This window comes from Mangifera indica, unplaced genomic scaffold (genome assembly GCF_011075055.1).
Source record: "Mangifera indica cultivar Alphonso unplaced genomic scaffold, CATAS_Mindica_2.1 Un_0002, whole genome shotgun sequence".
In the NCBI taxonomy this organism is placed as follows: domain Eukaryota; kingdom Viridiplantae; phylum Streptophyta; class Magnoliopsida; order Sapindales; family Anacardiaceae; genus Mangifera; species Mangifera indica.
In genome coordinates this window covers 458436-479751 of record NW_025401094.1, presented here as the reverse complement: position 1 = coordinate 479751, position 21316 = coordinate 458436, and the positions used below count along the sequence as shown (strand labels likewise).

The 21316-nt window shown below is 27.5% G+C and overlaps 1 protein-coding gene and 1 pseudogene across 1 annotated transcript in view; both read right to left on the bottom strand.

Annotated features, from left to right (window-relative positions):
- Nucleotides 1-18533, bottom strand: part of LOC123205122 — a 57552-nt gene extending 39019 nt beyond the window's left edge. Inside the window, exons 1-5 of the mRNA XM_044621945.1 lie at nucleotides 17189-18533; nucleotides 16756-17098; nucleotides 14222-15621; nucleotides 13568-13993; nucleotides 12008-12433 (exon numbers count right to left, since the gene is read on the bottom strand). Of these exons, the coding sequence (XP_044477880.1) occupies nucleotides 12008-12433; nucleotides 13568-13993; nucleotides 14222-15621; nucleotides 16756-17098; nucleotides 17189-17965 (3372 nt within the window). The 5' untranslated portion in view covers nucleotides 17966-18533. The remainder of the gene's footprint in view (nucleotides 1-12007; nucleotides 12434-13567; nucleotides 13994-14221; nucleotides 15622-16755; nucleotides 17099-17188) is intronic.
- LOC123205220 overlaps nucleotides 1-21316 on the bottom strand; it is an 89761-nt pseudogene that overhangs the window by 51658 nt on the left and 16787 nt on the right.

Genomic DNA, 21316 nt, shown 5'->3' with positions numbered 1-21316 from the left:
TCCCCCTTCTTCTCCCTCCCCCTCTGCTTCCCCTCTGTCACTACTCTCATTTTCCCCTTTCTGTTTTCTTCCTCCTCTCGAGTTCTTTCTGTTTTCTCCCTCTGTCTATATTCTTTCTGTTTGTTTGTCTCTGTGTGGTGTGCTTTCTCTTGTGGTGTTTTTGGTGTAGCCTGGTCTTGTTGGGTGTCTTTTCTGCACTGGCGATCTGTTGCTGGTGGTCGGAGTCGGGTTTATTTCTGGTTTCGCTCAGTTTTCTGGTAGGGTGGCGTGTTGTCAGAGCTGGCGCTGGTTTATCCGGCTGTCTGGTGGGAGGCTGTTTGGCGGGAATTTTCTCTCATGAGTTATTGTGGTGGCAGGTTCCTATTGGCTCTCTGTGCTGTGTTGGATTCTCTTCTGGTGGGCTTGGTTTGAATTTCCCTTCGCTTTCTTGGACTGGGCCTTGCAGTGGTATTGTCTCTACCTGTAACTCAAAACGGTCTTCATGCATTCCTTTTCTAGCAATCTGATGAAATTCGTTGGTAGTAGTCAAATACTAATCAAATTTTGATTGACTATCCTTATTCTTCGTAAGATGTCTTTTTTTTTTTTTCAAAAAAAGATGTCTTTGTATCAATGTTAGTAGTCATTTGCATAGAAAACATCACTAAATATTTATTTACTTTTTAGAATATAAAAAACATGAAACTATACAAATGGAGAATTTTCTGAATAAATTTAATTTAAAATAAAATATTAATAAAAAAAGACTTAAGAACATTTATAATCTTATTTTTATAAAATAATATCAAACCCACGTGATGTAATGCCTCTTTTCACGTATAAAGATAAACTTAAAAAAGGCTCTGCATATACTAAAGAGTTAAGAGTCTTAGTAAGACTGTCAACTACAACATAAAAAAAAAATCATATTATTTGTATATTATATTGCCTGCTCCTTCATAAATATTAAGCAAATAAAAATGAAATATATAAATATAATATAATGTTCTTCACATGGTGGCCATAAGATGCATCAAACAAACAAATTTGAGTTGATTTCCGTTTGTCCCTTTTATATAATATGCAAATGAGATTAATTAGGAAATTCAATTTAATTATCTATGAAATTCAATTAATTGATAACGGGAACTCACCCTGTGACCAAATTAATTAATATGATTAAAGTAAGATTAGACCACTGAATTCATTAATTATTATTTTATTATTCACTGTGGTGGAACATGAAGATTAAAGTAGGGAAAGTTAGCATAAGCTTCTTGCAAGGGCTAAACTTTATTATTAATTATTTATTTTATACACATGCAAACCACAAGCCTGAGCTGGTTTCATCAGTAAGAGATATATCTTCTACAATCATCAATGATGATTCATCATAACAATGGGATGATTAATTTATGCACTCAACAAATTCTACAACTTGACTAATGAATTAGTTTATATAAATTTTTAAAGGAATTTAATTAAAATAAACCTATTTTTAATGACTAAATGATTTTAATAAATTTGTATGGACTTCAAGGGTAAAAACTATCAAGCTGAGAATCCTGGGGCAAAAGGAATTTTCAAGTGAAACGGTGAAATACTTAAAATAGAAAGAACATTAACCACGAAAGCACTTTATTAGAACAACACTGATAATGAAAAATAAAACGTAATAAATATTAGATTTTATTTATTATTTTATGATAATAAATAGTTTTTACAAATATTATATTTTATTATAACTAAAAACAATTTTCATTAACTAACTTTCGCAAGTTTTGTTAAATCTTAATTATATAAGAAATTGGATAAAATCCTTTAAACACATTAAAAATGAACTTTTTTTAATTAAATTTTCTTCTTTGAATAACTAAATAATTTATTAATAATATATTTTATAATTTTATCTTTTGTTTGGGAAGGACGACGCCGCACAAACATTAAGACAGGAATTTCGTTGTTGTCATGGCTTGGCTAACTAATATTCACCAAAATAATTTTGTGTCCCTTTTTTTCGCCTTGAATTTTCATTTTAATGCTTTTATTTTTTTTCTCTTTGCATGTTGATGATATCATTATATGATTAGACTAATTCAAAATCATCCATTCATATAGTAATATATTAATTGTATATATGAATTGTATACAAAAAATGATTATACATAATTTTATTGTTTTGGTTTTACCAAATACATTAATAACATAAAATGTTTTATATAATTTATTTTTGTATTAATCTTTTACTTGTAATAATAAAAAAAATTATTTAAAGAAATCTTAAAATATATGGGCACGTAGCTTTAATGGTTGGACTTACCTCGATCAAATACTTACTTGACACCACCGTAACACATCAATATAATTTCTACTAGCTGAAACTGAAAGTTTTGACAGTTTGGTAGACATGGGATTCAAAGCCTTAGCAGCTCAGATATTGCAATCTCTTTTCCCTATTTTTTCCTACTTTTCTTATTCCATAAGATTAGGATTTTATTTTAGATTATATTGTAATACTATATATTATACAATTAAAATGAAAATAACATTACTTTTAATTTAAATAGATAGCAACAATGGTATAACTCTAGGGTCTGGGATTATTTATGTATTTATCCCTATAACTTGACAAAAACGCATTAAAATTTTCTCATTTTATGCGTTAGGTATCCATTATTGTAATTGAATATTTAACCTCATCTTAACAACTATAGGTAGAGAATCCAATGAAATATACAAACTTTGATAGCAACATACCAACTACTTTCTTCATAAAATATAAATAATAATCAAATACAATCAGTAAACAAGAATCAATTGCTTATAACTTTACTGTAAATGATTAATTGCAAACTCAATTCATTCCTTGCTTTTTAAATTATTCTCTGGTCAACTTATTTTTTTTTCTTGTTTTCTTTTACTTTCATACTTGATCAACTGTAAACTACAATTCCATAAACTGTTTATTAAATTATTTTTAGAACATTAATTTTTAGAATTACAATTCTCTGCTTTTGTCTATTATTTGTGAAACGATATCATTTTTATTAGATAAATTAAGAGATTAATCTTAATTTTTTATTTAAACTCCTAATTTAAGAAAAAATTGATTAGAAAATTTTAAGTTCTAAGCACGTGATTCCACTTTGTGTGTGGTTTCCAATTGAAAAGTGAAATATGATAATATGTTTTCATGCCAAATACATTTTGACAAGACATTTTTGAGACATTTGTGACAGACTTACAGATTATTATCATTTTAGTTTCATTCTTTATTCATCCCAAATACAGTTGTTTCAAATATTATTTTTGTACCTTCCTCTTCAAATTACTATCATTTTAGTCTCATTCTTTTTTCATTAGTAAAGCAGACAATATGAAATGCTACAACACAAAAGTATCATAAGCCAAAAACCTCTAACTCACTCAACTTTGACTTATTGTGTAGTTTGATTTTGAGTTGAATTCAAATTAAAATTTATATTTGAGTTTAGTTTGAGCCTTGTTAATTCAAAAAAATAAAATTTTATATTATAATTATTATTTTATTTATTAATATTTTTAATAATACTGCATACAGTATTGGGCCACCCCATATACCTAAAGGTTAGGCCCACGACACGATCCAACCAACCTACAAACCTAGCACAATATAGTATAATAGCATGTTGTGCTTACTCGTGTCATACTAAAATATCATACTTCAAACTACTCATGTGATGGCTCTATCTCTATATATTAATAATCCAATATTTATCTATATATATCGTTGTTTATCTACTATTGGAATTTTTTTTTATTTATCAAATGTGGTCGGATTTTTGTTACTTTTTTAAAGTTAAAATTCTTGGATATCACCTCTTTCAAATTATTATTTATTTTAAAATTAAAATATATAATAATTTAATAATAAATTAACAATTAAATAATTAATTTGATTTTCTGTACGATTTTAAAAATAGTGGTTGATTTTTCTACGAAAGGGTGAAAAGTGGTTTTAAAATGCAGCATGAAAATCATGCCAGACAACGAAGCGTGGAGTCAACGAGTGTAAGTTAAAGCGACAGGTGTGAGGCCGTAGCTGACACATCGGACGTGGGCAAATGTCGCAGCTGTTCTGCATTTGTGGCAGTGACCCCACTCTACTCTTCTCCATCTCATGCGCTACAGCCCAGCCTCACCTAAATCAAAAAATAAATAGGGAGAAGGACTATTTCCCACCCAACTTTTGCTGCGTTCTCAAAATACCACACACGTCAAATGAAAATCCAGTTTTCCCACCCATGAGCTGTTAATTTGGATGGTTTCTATTTGCATAAGGGTAAAATGTTCATTTTACCCTTATTAGATGAAATGACAAAAATACCCCTCTGCAAAATTCATCCCAAAATTGATGTGAGGTTTTCCTTCACCCCCCTTAGGTTTTAGAAACTAACATTTCACCTTACCTAAAGTTTTTAAACTTTGAAAACTAACATTTTCACCCTCAAACCTAGGGTTTCCAAATTTTTCAAAAAAACAGCCGCCTCCCATAACTTTCAAAACTAGCAGTTTCACCCCCATTCTGTAACTTCATCTCCCGACGTCGTCTCCGGCGTAGTCACCTGCCTCCTCCTTCTCCTGGTGCGACGGCGGTGGTGGCCGAAGAAGGAAGAGACGAAGATCTCCTTCTCCTGGTGCACGGTGCGACGAAGAGACGGAGATCTCTTCGTCGCACAATGCGACGAAGAGACAGAGATCTCTTCGTCGCACCACCGTGCGACGAAGAGGTCTCTCTTCGTCGTTCCACCCAGACGACGAAGGACGACTCTTCGTCGTCCTTCGTGGCTCGTCGCGTCGTCCAGATCTGTTCTTCCAGATCTCCGTTTGTTCTTCATCGTCGCATCGTCCAGATCTGTTCTTCGTCGTCCAGATCTCCTTCGTTGTCCTTTGTAGTCGGAGATCTCCCATCGATCGATTGCAGCGATCGTCGGTGGTGGCCGGAGAAGGAAGCAAAACCCTAGGGGGGTGAAATTAAATTTTTCAAACTTTGAGGATGGGTTATTTACTTTTTGAAACCTGAAGGGGGAAACGGTGAATTTTTAAAGTTTTAATGTTTTAAATAGTAAATGACGATTTTGCCCCTGTTTCTAACTGAAAAAATGGACGGCAGTTTGGTCATGGGTGGGAAAACTGGATTTTCATCTGGTGTGGGTGGCATCTTGAAAACGCATCAAAAGTTGGGTGGGAAATAGTTCTTCTCCCAAATAAATATGAACAACATTTTCTTATAATTTAGATTATTAATTATTTTAATTAAAAATAAAAAGAAGACACGAGAATAGGTAGTTGAAGAGTGGCTCCAAAAAAAAAAAAAGGAAAAAGTCTAGTCTAACAGAACCGTATGTTACATATTCGTAGAGTATTTCATACGTCAATTTTATCCAATTTTTGCTTTTGTTAAAAAAGAGGCATCATAAAGCCTCCTTCGTTATGACTCCCAAGGAGGTTTGGTGAGTCAATGAGCCGCGTCGTTGCCGTGTTACTCTGTCTCTTTTCCAGATTCAATTGCCTCTTTGTATACACCGTTTTTTAATTTAATTATAATAATTATTAATAATTAATCAAGATTAAAGTAAGTTAAAAAATTGTTTTATCAATCAAGATTAGGGTGATGAAAGTGATTAATTGGAGAGCGTGTTTGACAGGGTGGAATTGTGGGATTTTTGATTTATTAAGTTGATACGTGATTTACGGGTTATGATGTGGTATTATTTTTAGGGAATGCCACTTGCAATTATTATTTAACTATTTTAAAATTTTTTTTTTAATTTATGCATGTGATGGGCACGTGATTTATGGTTGAGTTTGTTGTTTAGTTTTAGTTTTTTTTTTTTTTTTTAAGTCAATCAAGGATAAAGAGGTTGGAGTAAGGATTATCAGAGTTTGTAGATGATATTTATGTGAAATATTTTTAAAAGTCCATTTTAGTAGTTTTCCAAAATAGAAAATCAACCTAAGACAAATGGTTACTTTTGAACAGGGAAATTTTATTCATGGAATTAAAATATAGAATATTTGGGGATAAGATATTAGTTAATTTTGAATATGTTATGATTTTAAAATAAGAATGGAATGACATTATGTATGATGTGTTAAGCAAGTTCAAATTTAATACATGATGAAGACTTTAATATAAAACATTAAACTCAACCTCTTAATTTTAGGCACATGTGTTAATAATAAAATACAACATTAAAAAGCACATTTTTTAACATATGTATATTTTGACATAACATTTTTTCAGAATAACTCATACCACAAGAAAGTGCAAAAGGAATACAAAATAATATATTCACCAAAACTACATTTCCATTCTCTTTTTGTATTGTTAGGGGGTGTTTATTCCTGATAATTTTTTATTATTAAAAATAAAATATTATAAAAAAATAAATTATTATTATATTTAGTTATTTTAAAATATTATTTTACTTAAATACTCAATTATTTTAAAATATTCTTTATATTATTTGATCTATTAATTGAAAATAAGAGTATTTTTATTTTTAAAAATTAATAAATAAATATAAAATGATAATAAAATCAAGATTGTCGGGATAATCTTTTAATATCTAAATAGACTATAGTAATTAAAGTATCTCTATATTATCCCTAGTTAGTAAATTTGTGTATTGTACGTGTTTGTCGTATTTTATTGTTTTAAACATATTTAATTATATCTTTAAACCCTAAATCATATGAAACATGTATTTTATATACTTATTATACCAAATCGGTATTATAAGTTGTCACAATCTTTTAATTTTTTTGGATAAAAAATAAAATAATATTATTTTATCATATGCAAAATAACCATATTTTATATAAAATATATAAAACTCATTTCTAATCATAACAAATTGTGTTTTTTTTTCCTTTTAAAATCGAAATCCCTTATGACAGAGAAAAACTTTGTAACTTAATGTGAACATAATGAATTTATTATAACTTTGTAGAAAATAATTGATTAAAGTGGAGTCTCACCACGTGAACAAAGTAATATTTATTGAAGGAAAAAAAGAGGATTATATTGTAGAATTGATCATTGCCTTCATTTGTTATGGGGGAAAATGAAAATAAAGTGTTTTTATATAATTTTGTATACAAATAATAATATGTGACTTTATAATTGAGTATTATTTTATCTCTAATTTAAAATTACTTAATTATATACAAATACGTTATTATTTATATATAAAATTATACATATTATTTATACATATCACACTTCTCTATTTAAAATGAATATACATGAATAAGTTACTATAATAATAGATAATTAATGGAATAAAACCAGAGACATTAGCCCCACAGAAACCGTTATCTTTAAATGGTAAAAATTAAAAAATTTCGATTGAAAATATGCAAAAATCTTTCATGATTGCTAAGGAAATAAAATAGGAAATTTCGTGTAGAAATGTCCTTTCTTGTTTTTCAAAATGAGAAGATAGAATAAAGTTTTTGATTTTAGAGATTAGATTATACTCTCATTCATCTTTATCTTCTTATGGTGGATTTCCATTGTTATCATTCTTCTTTGCTTTTTTTGATTTCATACCTCAGAAACTCATTTGCATCTTCCAAAAAACTGTCGTATGACACTGACTCTATACTTCAAATTAATATATGATTAATTCATTTTCTTACTTTCATTCTTACTTTACTAAATTACAATTCTATAAATTTTTTGATAAATTATTTTCAGAACAGTAATTTTTAAAATTTACAATTTTTTGTTTTTATCTATTATTTATGAAATTGCATCACTAAGATTAATCTTATTTAAATTGTTATGCAAACTCCTATAGCTAATAAGTGAATTGTGAACGCGTGTAAGTTATCAATTAAAAAAAAAAAGGCATTGATAAGACATTTTTTAGACACTGGAGAAAGACTTACATTTGGTTTAATTATTTCCAGTCTTATTTTTGTACCTATTTTTTCAAATTGTTATCATTTTAGCCTCGTCCCTTTTTCATTAGTAAAGTGGACAACACAACACAAAAATATCATAAATTAAAAAAACTCTAACTAAGTTATTTTGACTCATTAATCAGTTTAATTTTGAATTAAATTTAAAAAAAATTATTTAATAATTTAATTTAAGATTAATTCAAATTATCTTATATTTTATTCAATAAATTTGAATAAAATTAATTTTTATTTTACTTGTAATTTACACGAAAATCAATGAAATAAAAATTTGGCTAAGTTTGGATACATTGTATCCACCAAAAAAGCGGATAAAAGATTGATATAAAATAAAAATTCTACCAATTTTAATTGATTTAACCACTTGACTCATTAATTTACATAAAAAATAAGCGAATAAAACTAAGTTTTTATGTAGATTAAATAAATTTATTTATATAAATTAAGGAGATAATTTTTAATTAAATAATATAAATATTTTTTATTTTATAATTATTTATTGGTATCAAATTATAAAAATAAATTTATATGATTTATTTATTTTTATATATAATATTATTAAAAGATAATTAATTGAGAAAAAAAACAATTCTCTGTTTGTTTAGTCTATTCATCTTGCAGGTTAGCGTACTTATTCAGTTTGTGAAATACGAATCAGTTACTAGACCTTTGTGAATCATTTGTCCCCACTACAGACCCAAAAACATAAATTTCAATCAATAACAAAACATTTGTGAAAAAAGTTTTATAAATTTTCAGTGACCAGGAACTCAACAGTTGTTTTTTTTAACCTAAAAGAATAGTTTGTTGTTGTGGATGGAAGTCCATGCTAATGACATTAGATCCTTGATTTAGGGTTCGCACAACAGCTTTAGTGAGGTCATGTTGAGAACATACATTGGGAGTATGTGCTACACCAGAAAAAGACACCTACAAACACCAAACGATCATTAGAAGTGGGAATCGACCAAGAGAATTGTAACAAGCAGCTGATATCTCTCTGGTTTTCTTTCCATCTATCTTGTGTAGCAATATTGGAGTTTTTGGTATAAATTTTGTGCTTTTAATTCATTGTTTGAAACGATAGATCAATTTTTAACTTCATTTTTAAGTGGGTTTAATCTGTAATGTGTTGTTAGCTTTTGTGTTTGAATTTGTAGAAGCTGTTATTGTTCACCAACTGTTCGATGAATTGCTCAGTCAGTACAGTATTTATTTTTTAAAATTTATGTCTCAGCTAATTCCTTGCTTATATTCCTTTAACTTATAAATTGATGCATACAAAGAATTTCAATACATATCAAATTGGCAATTATCCTAATATAATTTGTTTCAAAATTAAACTGATTTTCATTCTTGTCCACTACCAAATAATGTTGATAAAATTTTGAAATGAGTAATATAATGTGTACTTACAATGAAAACATCAAATTAGATATCAATCGGTAATCATCAATATATAAATTGGCAATCACTATAAATACACATAGCAATGACATTATTGTTTTGAAATGTGTGCTGGACAAAAATTAATAATCTTAGGGACAAAAATTTCAGAGATAAAACTATTTCAAGCCAGGCAGCGAAATACTATTAGCCCAAATGGTTTTTTAAAAAAAAAACTATTTTTAATTTTTTCAATAAAAAAAGTATACTATAATAAATTATCAAATTAATTATAATTTCCTATTATTCACAAATAATATAGTATTATTAAATTTGCTAATTATTTATGAAGATGTATTTTAAGTTAATTATTATTGAGGATTTTTATTTTTTTCCTTTAATACTGTAAAAAATAGAGATGGAATTTTTAGAAGCCGCTGAGTCAAATTGTTTTAAATTTATGTAATATAATATAGAAAATTTTTATAGAAAAAAAAATGGGAATAAAATTGGATTCTTGTACCTTTTGGTCCAAACACAGGGAATTTGACTCTGAAGTAAACATCTTAAATTTAGGACAATCTTTGACCATCAACTCTTTCAATTTCAGCCATTCTGAAGTATGTATCCCAATAAACTCTGGTAGATTATAAAGCTTCACTGTGCTTACCTGTGGAAAGAAAAAATTGACAGCTGCTTCTGTTCCTTCTTCTGGAGCAACAATTCTCTCTAAAACCTTACAACTTGTTAACTCAAGGTATTGGAGTTGTTGGAGGCTTTTGGCTATTGACAAGGGAAACACATATTTTATTTTATCACATTCAAATAAGGCCAAGTGTGTCAAATTTTGATAAGAAGAAGTTGAAAGTTGGCTATCACAAATCTTTTCAAAACTAATATTCTTCAATTCTAAGATCTTTAAATCGCAAAAGTGAACCTGCAATCAAAGTTAATTGTTGTTTCAAAATCTTAAAAAGAAATAATTGACTCATGCATTTGTCATGACATTCCATAATATTAACAATGTATTTTTTTGTCTATAAAAATATTAACTACAGAAGCAAGCATGAATTAATGAAATCAATACTTTCTAGTGAAACTGATGCAAGCATGAATTAAAAAAGAAATTTAATTCACTTGAAAAATTAAAAAGAAATGCAAAAAGGAAAATAAGCATATAACAAATAATTGAATACTACAACTAACAAATGAGAATAACCATAAGAGAATATAAAAAAGCGTAATAACAAAGTACAACAATTTATCACCTTTTCGTTAAATGACAACTTGAACTAAAAATTCTTACTAGTAAAATTGAACTAAAAATTTAATGCACTAGAAAAAAAAAAAAGTATCTATAACAAATAATTAAATAAAAAATTTATCACTATAATAAATTATGAAATTAATTATAATTTCCCATTATTCACAAATAATTTAGTATATTAAATTTTGTTAATTATTTATGAAGATGTATTTTAAGTTAATTATTATTGAGGATTTTTATTTTTTCTCCTTTAATATTTTTCTGTAAGAAATAGGGATGAAATTTTTAGAAGTTACTAAGTCAATCATGGTTGATTTACAAAACCATCAAAACAAAATCTAATCAGCTTTTTAATTATACTCTTAAAACAAAAGTTTAGTTAATGGCTTATTAGTTGAAGCCTTCAATTATTTATTTTTTAAATTTCAAATCAATATAAAAATTAAAAAGTTCAAAAGCTGTTTTCGCAAACTACTAATTAAATATATCTTTTTTTTTTTTGAAAAATCTTAATTGTTTAATTTTGTTTTTTTATCATGTTTCCTCATTTTGAAATGATCTATTTTACATAAATGATAATAAAAATTTTCAAAAACTGAAGATTGAGGCGGTTAGAATTCTTCTAGTATTTAAGTTCAATATTAATGAAAAAAAATTCAGCTCACTAAGCTTCATCAAAAAAGAAAAAGGAGAGACAGTTAGAATTTGTAGAAGCTGTTGTTATTGTTCACCAACTGTTCGGTGAATTGCTTGATCTGTACACTATTTATTTTTTAAAATTTATGTCTTAGCTAATTTGTCGCTTCTATTCATTTTTCTTACAAATTTATACATACAAAGAATTCAATACATATCAAATTGGCAATTACCCTAATATAATAATTTGTTTCAAAATTAAACTGATTTTTATTCTTGTTCAGTACCAAATCATGTTGATAAAATTTTGAAATGAGTAATATAATATGCACTAATAATGAGTACCAAATTAGATATCAATGATGATGTGTCACATGCAATTTGATGTATTTTAAGTTATTAAATTAATTAAAAAATTTGAAAGATAAAACTATTTCAAGCCAAGCAGAGAAAAGCTATTAGCCCACACGGTTTTAAAAAAAACTATTTTTAATTTTTTTCAATAAAAAAGTTTATCACTATAATAAATTATTAAATTAATTATAATATTCACATATAATTTAGTATATTAAATTTTGTTAATTATTTATGAAGATGTATTTTAAGTTAATTATTATTGAGGATTTTTATTTTTTCCCTTTAATATTTTTCTGTAAGAAATAGGGATGGAATTTGTAGAAGCCATTAAGTCAATTGTTTTGAATTTATGTAATATAATATAGACAAATTTTTATAGAGAAAAAAGGGAATAAAATTGGATTCTTGTACCTTTTGGTCCAAGCATAGAGAATTTGCCTCTGAAGTGAACATCTTAAATTTAGGACAATCTTTGACCACCAACTCTTTCAATTTTGGCCATTCTGACGTATGTATTTCAGGATAGAAATCTGTAAACTCTGGTAGATATTGAAGCTTCATTGTGCTTACTTGCGGAAAGAAAAAATTGACACTTGCTTCTGTTCCTTCTTCTGGAGCAACAATTCTCTCTAAAACCTTACAACTTGTTAACTCAAGGTATTGGAGTTGTTGGAGGCTTTTGGCTATTGATAAGGGGAACACATATTTTATTTTATCACATTCTAATAAGGCCAAGTGTGTCAAACTTTGATAAGAAGAAGTTGAAAGTTGGTTATCCCAAATCTTTTCAAAACTAATATTCTTCAATTTTAAGACCTCTAAATCACGAAAGTGAACCTGCAATCAAAGTTAATTGTTGTTTCAAAATCTTAAAAAGAAATAATTAACTCATGCATTTATCATGACATTCCATAATATTAACAATGTATTTTTTTGTCTCTAAAAATATTAACTACAAAAGCAAGCATGAATTAATGAAATCAATACTTTCTAGTGAAATTGATGCAAGCATGAATTAAAAAAGAAATTTAATTCACTTGAAAAATTAAAAAGAAATGCAAAAAGGAAAATAAGCATATAACAAATAATTGAATACGACAACTAACAAATGAGAATAAGCATCAGAGGATATAAAAAAGCATAATAGCAAAGTATAACAAGTTATCACCTTTTCCTTAAGTGACAACTTGAACTAAAAATTCTTACTAGTAAAATTGAACTAAAAATTTAATGCACTAGAAAAAAGAAAAAAGAAAAATAAGCATATATAACAAATAATTAAATAAAAAATTTATCACTATAATAAATTATGAAATTAATTATAATTTCCTATTATTTACATATAATTTAGTATATTAAATTTTGGTAATTATTTATGAAGATGTATTTTAAGTTAATTATTATTGAGGATTTTTATTTTTTTCCTTTAATATTTTTCTGTAAGAAATAGGGATGAAATTTTTAGAAGTCACTGAGTCAATCATGGTTGATCTACATAACCATCCAAACAAAATCCAATTAGCTTTTTAATTATACTCTTAAAACAAAAGTTTAGTTAATGACTTATTAGTTGAAGCCTTCAATTATTTATTTTTTAAATTTCAAATCAATATAAAAATTAAAAAGTTCAAAAGCGGTTTTCGAAAACTACTAATTAAATATACCTTTAAAATTTTTTTTCGAAAAATCTTAATTGTGAAACTTTACATAAATTTCAGTAAAACTTTCAAAAAGTGAAGATTGAGGGGGGTTGGAATTCCTTTAAGATGCCTACTTTGTCTCTTGAAAACATCAACAATCAGTTGAATTTACTTCTATATAAGTTCACTATTAATGAAAAACAAATATTCAACTCACTAAGCATTACGGAAAAAAAAAAAAAAGGAGAGAGATAATTCAGTTGTTTCAAATTTATATGTATAAAGAAGGTTTTTTAAACATTCGAAGAGGAACAAAATTAGATACTCATACCATATGGTCCAAGCACAAAGAATTTGCTTCTGAATTCAACATCTTAAATTTGTCACAATTTTTCACCACCAACTTTTTCAACTTTGGGCATTCCAAAGTATGTATTCCAGGATAAAAAGTTGCAAGTTTCGGTAGATTTTTAAGCTCCAAAAAGGTTACTTCAGGAAAGACAAAACTGGCAGCTGCTTCTGTTATTTCTTCTGTAGCAACAATTTCCTCTAAATCAATACAATCCTTTATCTTAAGATATTGGAGTTGTTGGAGGTTTTTGGTTATGGTATAAGGAAACACAAATTTTATCTTCGTACATCTCGACAATATCAATTCTTTCAAATTTTGAAAGGAGGATGATGGAAGTTCACTGTCCCAAATCTTTCTAGAAATAATATTCTTCAATACCAAGACCTTTAAATCAGGAAGGATAACCTACATTCAAAGTTAATTGTTGCTTTAATATTTACGAACTCATATAAGAGAAATTAAAGAATAGTACTTGATAATGAAATTGAACTGAATCTGAAAATTTAAGTCACTAGTAAAAAAAATGCAAAAGAGAATACTACAACTACGTGTTAACAAATGAGAATAAAACTAAAAGAAAACAAGAATACAAATATATAATATACAAGTACAAGAAGTTATAGTAAATCAAACCTTTTCATTAAAAAGCGGTGTGATTTCATTGGATTGCAAATGGAATTTTGAATGCTCAAGAGTGTCCTCATCCTCATCATCTTCATCTTCATCTTCATCTTCATCATCCAAATATTCAGCTAAGCATAAGAGTTCAACATTCTTGATTCCGCATAATTCTTCTAAGTGGATGGTAGGATTGAATATCAATTTCAATATCCTCAAACACTCTTGTTCACAAATTGTTGGATGTTTGTACCACCAATTTCCCACTGATATTTTGTACTTGATAAGTTTTCTAGTAAAGAATTCTTCAAGCAAAACCTTGTGATCTTCAATATCCAATTCTACACTGGTAAGGTTAGACAAGAGCTTCAATTCCCTAAGTACTTCAATTTTCCACTGAATAAGACATTCCTTCAAATAAAGTTCTTCCAAATTGGATAATTTTGATATCACATGTGGAGCAATAACTTTCAAATAATAACAATCACTCAAATCTAACAGTCTTAGTTCAGTTAATTGACCCACTTCCGTAGGAAACTCCTTAATGTAAGAATTTCGCAAGCTAAGGACCTTTAACTTCTTAAGCTTTCCAATAATAGGAACACCTCCAATGTTGCTGTAATCTAAACACAATGTTTGAAGGTTTGTCAAATGATGAATTGATGATGGCAATGACATTTGCCGTAGTCCAACCAAATTCAATACTCTAAGATTTGGCATCACCGTGAAAAAGTCCTCCGGGATTTCAAAAGAAGAGTTCTGCATATCAGTCCTATAGAAATATTCAAGATTTGGACAAGCCAAATCATTAGGCCAAAGTTGACTAATAATAGTACTTTTACCAGGTAAAGAAATCTTTGTGCATTTCTTGAGTTTGTCTCTATCCTTCCAATCTCGTTCAACATCATTTCTTGTTGTAAACACATGGTACTCCTCATGTGCAAATAATATGGCAACATCACGAATAACATCATGCATAGCAAATTGGCCGCTTTCGAACCCGTCAAGTAACAAACAAGCATCTTTGAGGTCACGAACCAATTTATCTAGTCTCTTTCGTGCACCTTCCATTGTCAAATTAACTCCGCCAAGTATATTCAGGCACACAACATGTTTGAACAAGTCTGAAATGGAAGTATTATTTTCCATTAGACTAGAAATTAAAAACGTTTTCTTAAGTTCATCACTTAAATATTTGTAACTTAAGCCAATCTTCATATATTCCTTTTCAAGGAATCTTGTATACTTTACTTCTGAAACTCCTTTCAAATCTTGTAATGCACACTCCCAATCAGATGGATAACACTTGTTTGTTAATGCTTTAGCTATTGCACTAATGACAAGAGGTAATCCTCCGCACTCCTTGCATACATCTTTTTGTAGAGGATGCAAATCATGTTTTTGAATAACTTTTCCTGCAAAGAGATCTAAGATTATACAAATTGTATTTTTTTATTTACATACATACTTTAGATTTAAAAACAAAAAAAGTTATAAATGTTGAATTTAATCTTTTCCAACTAAATCCATCAAATTTTTTTTAATCTAAATGAATTCTATTTTATAATATCAAATATAATTCCTCTTGAATTTTTATTTTAAAAAATCTATAATTAGACACTCGTAACATAATAAGTGGCAAATAGTGCCTCTCTAAAAGTGTTTGAAAAAGATACGAATTAATATCTTGAATGCAAAATAGTTTTATTTAACAAACAAGAGAAAAATATGTTCTTAAGATTATTTATTCATACACAAATTCAGTGGAAAAATTTATGTTTATTCATGGTCAAAATCTATTAAATTGTAACCGTCCTTAGAGTCAAGCTTCAAAATAGTTTAAAGGCTTCACATTATACAAAATTTGATTAAGCTTTTAAACGCGAATCAGAATACTGCATTGAGTAAGTTACATGTTCCACCCAAGGTTTGACCTTAAAACTTTTTTGCACCCTTGTTGAACATAAATAACACTTTTTCACTCACAATTAAACTTTATTAATAAAAATTTAAAAGTACTTACTTTTAGAAGAACAATTAACACAATAAAATCAAAGAAAAAAATTTGATGTCTAGATGGATTTCGAGCTTGGATCAAAGGCATAATATTCGATTGGAGATCATTCAATTTAATGAACAATGCCATTGGAGAGCCACTGACATTGTCAACACTCAACAATGTCTAATTCAAAGTTATTAACAACATCATTGATATGATGAACAATTGCATTGAATAGATAAATAAGTCAATTCTTAAATTGAGCTACTAATCCAAAGCTCTTGTTTAAAATCAACTCATTTGATCTATACTGTAGATTCAATTTGAAACAGCTCGAATTTGATCCACTTTTAATCTTGAGCGTGAATATAATAAAATTGAATTGTAATGTTTTTGATCAAGAACACAAGTGAAATTAAAATTTGAAGTTGGAATTTGTTCATATTATAATTAATTTGATATTTTAATGTTCACATCAAAGGACTGAAAAATAGAATTAAAATGTGTTGATCTAGAAAATATACAAATGAAAATTCTATAAAACAGTTACCTGCCATTTTGGTGAATAGGGTCCAAGCTTCTTCTTCGTTTAAAATGCCCATCTCAAAATTATGTGCAGAATCCATCTTCTGCAACACATCTAAGTTTCTTGTTGTGATCAAAAGTTTATTTTTTCCACGATCAGCTCTGCTAGGAATTCCTACCGTCTTATCAAGTTCTAGACGTTCCCAAATATTATCTAGAATTAAAAGGATATTCTTGTCCTTCATTCTATAATATATCTTATCTGCCATTTCGCTTTCGCTGTCGCTTTCGTTTTCTTTTTTTAATTCTAGACCTAATTTCTTTGCAATTGTTGTCTGAATCTTCTTTACATCGGGAGACTCTGAAACCTGCAAGACAAAATAATATATGAACATTCAGAACCAGATAATAAAGCAAACCTTAACTGATAAACAATATTGTATTGAATGTTTCTTTACCTCAACAAAAACAATGTCATCAAAGCGCTTCTCGGCTTTCCTACAAAGTTCCTCTACAAGCGTGGTCTTCCCAAGACCACCCATCCCATAAACACCAATCATGTACACATTCTCATCATTTAAAGCATCCCATACATTCTTTTCCAAGGAGTTTCTTGATTCAAAAGTCAAATAATCTTCATGAGGTATAAACCGGCGATCCGGTGGATTAGTAGGTTTGGAAAAGGGACCCAATTCCTTCTCTTTTTGGAGGAGGCGATCAATACCATCCCGCTTCAATTTAAAAGCTTTCCAGCTTTGTTTGTAGTGAAAGATGAAGTTGGGGCAAAATCCCTTGAAACATCTCCGGTTGTTTGCTTTCTCTGGAATCAACGGCTCTGCTTCAGTAATGGTCTTATCCACATGCAAATCCTTAAGCTCTTGTTCGCCCTCTTGCATATTTCTTTCAGCTTCAGTAACCATACGGTAATGTTCTCTTGCACATCTCTTACACATCTCTTTAATCAGCCGCTCTGCTTCAGTAATGGTCTTCTCCACATCTTTCTGCCATTCCTTAACATTCTGATTGATCTCTTCCATATTTCTTTCAGCAGCAATAATCGTATGCTCAACTTCTTCGCTTTTTTTCTTCAACTCATCAACTTGCGTTTCCAGATTTTTGAAATCGGTAGTGTAGTTGAACAAGTACTCAAATTGACGCCCAATCGGAGCAGCCAACCACCCGGCAACCTGAAGGACAGGACTCAACACAGTCGCGATACAGGCGCAATCAACCATTTTTTAAAACTTTTTTCAGGTTTGAGAAACAGAAGTAAAGAAAATGAAAATAATTAAAATACAACTGCCGAAATTAACAATAAATACGAGAAATGATAATTCTTTCTAGTAATCGAGAAACAACTGAAAGCAAAAATGTTTTTTTTTTTTTTCGGTTGAAGAAATCAGAAATATTGAAACAGAACAAATTAAAGAACCAGAAATAGGGCAAAAAGATTCTGAAATAAAGAAAGTAAAACAGAGAAAGCAACAGAGCAACGAGGGTGCGAACTGAAGAAATCAGGGGAACTAGTTTCGGAGAGGTTTGTGACAAGGCAAGTAAGGCGCAAACCGAAGGAATCAAAGGATGTGGTTTCAGAGAGGTTTGTGAGTGAAAGTATTTCTGAATGATTGAAAGAGAAGAAATGTAAAGATGATAAAGAGAAATGAAAGTTTCACAAAATTCAATTTATGGAAGCAGCCACATAACAACACAGGTTGTACTGCACTTATTTCTCTAGTGGAAGGATTTCGAATTTTTTTTTTCTTTTTAGATTTTGGAAAGTAAATTTGACTCGTATTCATCTATGTCTTCGTCTTCATGCAATAGGTCTTTTATACATTTATTTTCTTAGTTTCATATTGGATAAACAGTAAATTACAATTTTATAAACTGTTTATTAAATTATTTTTAGAACAGTAGCAATTCTTTGTTCTTGGTGGCACTCCACTTATTTTTAATTCAACTCTTAATTTATGAGAAAATCTATTAAAAAATTTTGTTGTTGTGATGGAAATAGACTTTGAGTAAATTCAACATCATTCACGTGATGAGTCTCCATTGTAATCTCTTTTTTCTGCTCTTATAAACTCATTTGCACCTTCTAGGATGCTGCCACATTACATTGACTTTGATTGTACTCTTCAAATTAATATCTGATAAAATCAATTTCTTCCTTCCTTTTTTTTACTTTCATACCTCATCAACAACAAATTACAATTTCAGATACTGTTTGTTAAATTATTTTCAGAACCCAAAACTCCTACCAGAAAAACATGGCATGCATCTCTCCTTCTGATGACATTTTATCAAATATATTAATTAATTAATTAATTAGTATGGTTGATCTTGAAGAATCAAGAGGGGAGAAAAGGTAGCGATTGTACCTTTTTTTTTCAAATTATTATTATTTTAGTCTTACTCTTTTTTTAATCTTTTATTATTATTGTTAGTATACATCACAAAATTATAATAAACCAAAAGTCCAATCTCAACCTAAGGTTTTGTATCCCAACAAAATTTTAATTTGATAGTTTAGTTTGAATTTAATTCAAATTCTTATATAATAATATTGTTAATCAATTTGATTATATTATTTATAAGGTGTTAATATTATTTACCTTATTAATAATATTATTTATTTTTATAATAATCTTAAACAATGTTTTTTATAAACTCAAACAAACTTAATCTTGAACTAACAATTATGGATTCACGTCAAACTTCAATCAATCTATATTCAAATAGAACTTAACTTGAATATAATTTTGATCGCTTTTGTAGTTTATAAGTACTTCTACTACAACAAATTGTTGTAACAAATTTATGATATGATTTGCAAATTTATAAATTGGGTAAAAGCCTCGTGAAAAGGTTTACAATGGTTTTAAGTTTGCTATGAATGATGGATTATCATCTCAATTCATTACAACATAAAATGAAATGAAAGTTCCACCAAATTCAACTCATTTAACACTTGAAATTGCCACTCACCTCATTAATATATGGTGAAAAATAAAGAGTCATGAAGTAGTAGATAGATAAATATAAATAAATGTTTAGTTATGATTAAATTGTATAACTATAACATGTTATTGTATAATAAGATTTTTTCTTATTTTAAAATTACTTAATTAGATATTAATATATTAAGTTATATGAAAAGTATGTAAAACAGTATATATTAATCTATTATTTAGTATTTATATTTTTTTAATTTATAAATAATAAAATATTTTAATAATTTTTTATTATCAGTGGTGATATAGCATATTACTTTGTTTAGTTTTTATTATCATTTGTAATGTGACACATTACTTTATTTGATTTATAAGTAATAAAAAAATTTAATTGTGGTTATAAAACAGATAATAAAAATTTAATTTGATTACTAATTTCATCATATGTATTAATAGACTATCAAATTAATCTCTTGATTTAGTTATAATTCTATTTTTAATTATTAATTTTTAGGGCAAAAATACTTTTATTTTTAATTAATATAACAAATAATATAAATAATATTTTAAAATAATTATACTTAATAAAATTTGAGCAAAATAATATTTTATTATATTTAGTAAAAAAAATTATTATTTATAGTCATCAATTTTTATAATACTTTATGTTTGATAACCTTGTAAGTAATGTTTTATTTTTTATAATAAAATATTATCCTAACCAAACATATTAGATAATTAATCTAATAAAACCAGAGACATCTATCACATAACAAAGACTATACTCTTTAATAGTAAAAATAAAAATATCATGATTGAAATTACAAAAAAAATCTTCCATGATTGTTAAGGAGATAAAATAGGAAATTTCATGTGCAAGGAGAAAAAAACCTTTTTTTCTTCTTTTTCAAAGTGAGGAGACTAAATAAACTTTTAGATTTTGGAGACATATTCACATGGGGGGTCTTCATTGTAATTTCCCTTTTTGCTTTTTCTTATTTTATACTTCATAAACTTGTTTGCATCTTCAAAGAAACTACCACATTACAGTGACTTTACTTTTCAAATTAAAGTAGGGGTAATGTCAAAATCAAACTAGTACTAAAAGCTTAAATAATGAATATAATTTTTTACATAAATAATGATATGTTATCATATAATTGAGTGTTGTTTTATCTTTAATTTAAAATTATTCAATTATATAGTTATATATCATTATTTATGCGTAAAGTTATACTCATAATATAAATTAAAGAGAGTTGGTGTATAACACGACTTAGTTCAAAAATTATTTCAAATAATTATTAAATAAACATTATTTTTTATATTATTAGTTAAAACAACATAAAAAAAAAATCTTATATTCGAATCACAAACCTAAACTAATTCAATTTAACTAAATATTTAAGTTGACTTAGTTTGAGTTTAATTTAAATTCTTATTTGATAATATTGTTAATTTTATCGATAATATTATTTATAAGTTGTTGATACTATTTATACATAGATAATATTATTAATTCTAATGATAATTTGTTATGGTGGAAAATGAAGCATAAAGTAGATAAATTAGCTAAACTTTATTAATTGCTTGCCAATTAATTTCCCTTTTTATCAATTATAGAAAACTCAA